At 38.4% G+C, this 3,995-nt stretch overlaps 2 protein-coding genes across 7 annotated transcripts in view; one reads left to right on the forward strand and one right to left on the reverse strand.

The window, feature by feature from the left end:
- The window catches only part of LOC104792133 (protein-lysine N-methyltransferase N6AMT2), a 5,331-nt gene extending 4,675 nt beyond the window's left edge, over positions 1 to 656 (reverse strand). For 3 of the 6 annotated variants that reach the window (XM_019246888.1, XM_019246889.1, XM_019246887.1), the window contains exons 1-2: positions 218 to 656; positions 5 to 104 (exon numbers count right to left, since the gene is read on the reverse strand). In XM_019246888.1, the coding sequence (XP_019102433.1) occupies positions 5 to 104; positions 218 to 574 (457 nt within the window). In that variant the 5' untranslated portion in view covers positions 575 to 656. The remainder of the gene's footprint in view (positions 1 to 4; positions 105 to 217) is intronic. The other 3 variants (XM_010518193.2, XM_010518192.2, XM_010518194.2) reach the window with 3 other exon arrangements.
- The window catches only part of LOC104699215 (IQ domain-containing protein IQM6), a 4,536-nt gene continuing 1,766 nt past the window's right edge, over positions 1,226 to 3,995 (forward strand). Inside the window, exons 1-10 of the mRNA XM_010414550.2 lie at positions 1,226 to 1,476; positions 1,593 to 1,640; positions 1,713 to 2,091; positions 2,173 to 2,287; positions 2,375 to 2,440; positions 2,529 to 2,617; positions 2,709 to 2,796; positions 2,884 to 3,123; positions 3,239 to 3,340; positions 3,440 to 3,989. Of these exons, the coding sequence (XP_010412852.1) occupies positions 1,637 to 1,640; positions 1,713 to 2,091; positions 2,173 to 2,287; positions 2,375 to 2,440; positions 2,529 to 2,617; positions 2,709 to 2,796; positions 2,884 to 3,123; positions 3,239 to 3,340; positions 3,440 to 3,989 (1,633 nt within the window). The 5' untranslated portion in view covers positions 1,226 to 1,476; positions 1,593 to 1,636. The remainder of the gene's footprint in view (positions 1,477 to 1,592; positions 1,641 to 1,712; positions 2,092 to 2,172; positions 2,288 to 2,374; positions 2,441 to 2,528; positions 2,618 to 2,708; positions 2,797 to 2,883; positions 3,124 to 3,238; positions 3,341 to 3,439; positions 3,990 to 3,995) is intronic.

Raw genomic sequence — 3,995 nt, forward strand, 5'->3', positions numbered from 1 at the left:
AGATCTTCAGGTTCGTTGTAATCATAAAACGTGAACTCACTTCCATACCTCTCGAATCTCATATCGTACTCCAGCAATTGCACATGGAGACTCGGATCCCTTTTCTGACTCATCACAAACACAGAAGAAACTTAGCATCAGCAACAACAACAAAAGTATCGATTTTTAGCAAAACGGATTCGATACAAATCAAGGGGCACTTAAACAAAAGTAGTACCTTGAGATAAACGTAGAGAGTAGGGCAAGCAATGCAAGCGACTCTGCAGCCTGAGAATCTTTGAGAGAGAGTGACCACTTCCTCAGCTACAGTCTCAGCGGTTTCAGGTTCGTACCAGAATTGGCTGAGTCTCCAATCCTCTGCAACCAGCTCCACTTTATCGGATTCATCTCCTCCGGCGACGGAAGACGTCGGCGGCGTGCTCGCGACAGGCTTGTTCTGGTCGGCTAGAAATTCTTGGAGCGCCGCCAATGCTTGAGAGCTCAACACTAGCGAATCGTCATCCTCTACATCTCTATCTCGTGGAGCTGAAGAAACGTGGCCGTGTAGCCTCTGGAGCTCATCTTCTTTTTCCATTGGAGCTTCGGTGTATCGGGAAGGAGAGAGCTTAACGGACACGGCCAGTTGAATGTTTAAGGGATTTAGGGCTTTTCGATTCGGCTTGCGTTTATAGAGAAATTTCATAAAAGGTCACCAACTTTTGAAAGTTTTCTATGATAGACATGAACCTTTTAATTGATATTGAAAATGGTTATCACTATTAGTATTTTCTTTATTGATTGATATATTTATTTCTTTTTCTTGTTTTTTACACCTTGTAGGTGTTGGAATTTTCCTAAACAGAGTATATAAATTAGATAGAAAAACTATGTTTTTATTTGAGACTTGTAAATACTTTTATTATAAAAGTTATTAGTTTGTCAGTTTAATATGATAGCATAGTGAGGTTGCTATGTATTTTATCAAGATAACTAACATAAACTAGCTTGTGTGCTATGCTATTTTTTTTTAAAAAATTGTCTTTTAAGGAAATTGTTAAAAAGATGATGATTTTCTTATAGATTTTTTTGGGTTAAACTAGTAATTTTCCGTTTTTATAGGGACTTAAATTTAAAATCTAACATCGAGGACAAAATTAGGTAAAAACTGAGGAGAGGAGCCAACAAAAAAATTACAGTACGATCGTGAAAGCTCTGTCTCTTTCTCTATGTTTAGGAAGTTAGAAGATTAAAAAAAAAAAACAGAGGATTCTAATTTCTCCACCTCCAATGGAACACATTGGCATTGATAGATTGAGACTTGATGAGAATCTCTTAGATCAGAAACGGCCGCCATTATCGTTCTCTCTCACGTTCCAACCATCTAATCCTAGACACCCAAAGATCCCTATTCAAAACCTCCTCATTATCTTTTTTGGCTCTGTTCTTTTCTTCCATTAAAGAATCTCCTCTGTCTCATGGGTTTTGTTTGACTTCCAGGTCTGCTTCTTATTTACCCTTTGTGTTTTTCTCCTCAAATACAAGAACTTTTCTGTGTTTGGTGTGTGTATTTGATTGATGATGGTATATTGGTATTGTATATTTGACATTTTCAGGACATTCATTACAAGGAACTGCTTGAGCCTGGTTTCAAGTGATAATGGGTTAGCATCTTGTGACAAAATTCTATGAACATTTTGATTTGGTATTATATTTGAATGATCTTGGTTGTGCAGAAATGAAGACCATTCTTCGATCAATCAGTTTTAATGACAATGAGTCGGATTCAACCATCGCTGAATCAAATGAAACTAGAAAGAAGCTGTTCAGCAGATCCCTTAGCGGTAATAAAGGGACTACACAACGATCAAGAATCTCTCCGGCTGATGTGGTGAACAATTTCTCTGTTAAGCCTTTGACTTTTATGAAAGAAGATGACAGATATAAATCGCGGAGATGGAAACCAGTTTCCGAGAACGATCATGCCAAAGAATTTTTAGCCTTGTTATTAGGTGACGGACGGTATCAAGCTGCGTTGAAGTTGCAGAAGGTTTATAGAAGTTTTCGAACCAGAAGACGGCTAGCTGATTGTGCTGTAGTCGTTGAGCAAAGATGGTTCGTACGTAGAGCTATAGTTGTAATCATTATGAATGCAAATTATTTGTTTAGTGTGTGACTGAATGGATCATTTTGCAGGTGGAAGGTACTTGACTTTGCTGAACTCAAAAGAAGTTCTATATCGTTTTTTGAAATTGAGAAGCAAGAGACTGCAGTTTCACGTTGGTCTAGAGCAAGAACAAGAGCTGCTAAGGTAACACTAACCCTATCAAACATGTTGGTTTTGATGCATACTAAGGCTATCAAAACATATTAATGACTTGACAATCTTATTGTTTAGGTGGGTAAAGGCTTGTCTAAAGACGAGAAAGCTAGGAAATTGGCTTTGCAGCACTGGCTTGAGGCAGTAAGAATATTCTTGTACAATATGTCTTTCTCTGTGGCTATATAAGTTTTGTGTAAAGCCATGTCATCTTAATTTTTAAGCTTAACAGATTGATCCTCGACATCGATATGGCCACAATCTGCAATTCTATTACCATGCTTGGCTCCACTGTGACAGTAAACAACCCTTTTTCTATTGGTAAGCTTTGCTGTTACACAATCAAAAGTATGACAGTATCAAGAGTAAATACAATTTACGAGCTAACGTCCAACTTAATTTGGACATGTAGGCTTGACATAGGACAAGGTAAAGAATTGAACCACGAAAGATGTCCAAGATCAAAACTTTACCAACAAAGCATCAAGTATCTTGGTCCCGTGAGTTTTACCCTCTAGTTTCTGTAATTATTGACATGCTTGTTTAATACCTTCTTTGTAATGATTTATTCTTTCTTAAACTAACAGACCGAAAGGGAGGCATACGAAGTTGTAATTGAGGATGGGAAACTAATGTATAAGCAAAGTGGGGTAGTCCTCGACACAAAAGAAGGTCCTCCTGATGCAAAGTGGATCTTTGTCCTAAGTGTATCTAGAATAATGTATGTTGCCATGAAGAAAAAGGGTAACTTTCAACACTCGAGTTTTCTAGCCGGGGGAGCTACATTATCTGCTGGAAGAATTGTGGTTGAAGATGGTGTTCTTAAGGTCAACGAAAGAAATTCCCTTTAGCTGTTCCTCGTTTATACTTATTCAAAAGAAAACAAGTAAGACTTTGTTAAAACTGTGTGTTAAGTTTGAGTTCTTTGGATGGTCTTTTCAGGCAGTTTGGCCTCACAGTGGACATTATCTCCCAACAGAAGAGAATTTTCAGGCCTTCATGTCGTTCCTTCGTGAGAACAATGTAGACCTCGCCAGTGTAAAGGTAATTAAGTCCATTATGTGTAATCATAGTTTTGTGGCTCTGGTCTGTGTTTAGGCTATGATTTACGGAGTTACAGATATTCTTTTTCATATTCTGCAGAAGAGTCCGGATGAAGAAGATGGAGAAGCTCATCCTAAGGTGAAGAGGATGCCTTCAAGAATCAAAGAGACCGAAGAAGAACATTGTGACTTTGTGGATGCTGAGACCGGTGAAAGTCCCAACACTAAACGTCCCAACAATCATTCAGAGCTACAAACATTAACAAGGTCCCATTCAAAACTTTCAAGACGGGAGACTCTTGACAACGTGATTGAGGAAGATCAGGAGGATGAAGAAGAAGAACCTGAAACCCCTTCAGAAGAAGGATATGAGACAGCAGAAGAGACATTCATAGCTGAGGAAGAGTTCACATACCCAAAATCAAATCTGTTCGATGAAGACATTGAAGAATACGAGAAACCTGTCCTGAAGGAGAAGATAATGAAACGGATAGATTCACACAAAGGAATTAAATCTTATCAGTTAGCTGAGAGGCTACATTCAAGATGGAGTACTGGTGCAGGGCCTAGAATCAGTTGTATGAGAGATTACCCATCAGAGCTTCAATTTAGGGTTCTTGAGCAAGCTCATTTATCTCCAAGAGCTTCACGCTTTG

The sequence above is a fragment of the Camelina sativa genome, chromosome 6 (assembly GCF_000633955.1).
Source record: "Camelina sativa cultivar DH55 chromosome 6, Cs, whole genome shotgun sequence".
Classification (NCBI taxonomy): Eukaryota; Viridiplantae; Streptophyta; class Magnoliopsida; order Brassicales; family Brassicaceae; genus Camelina; species Camelina sativa.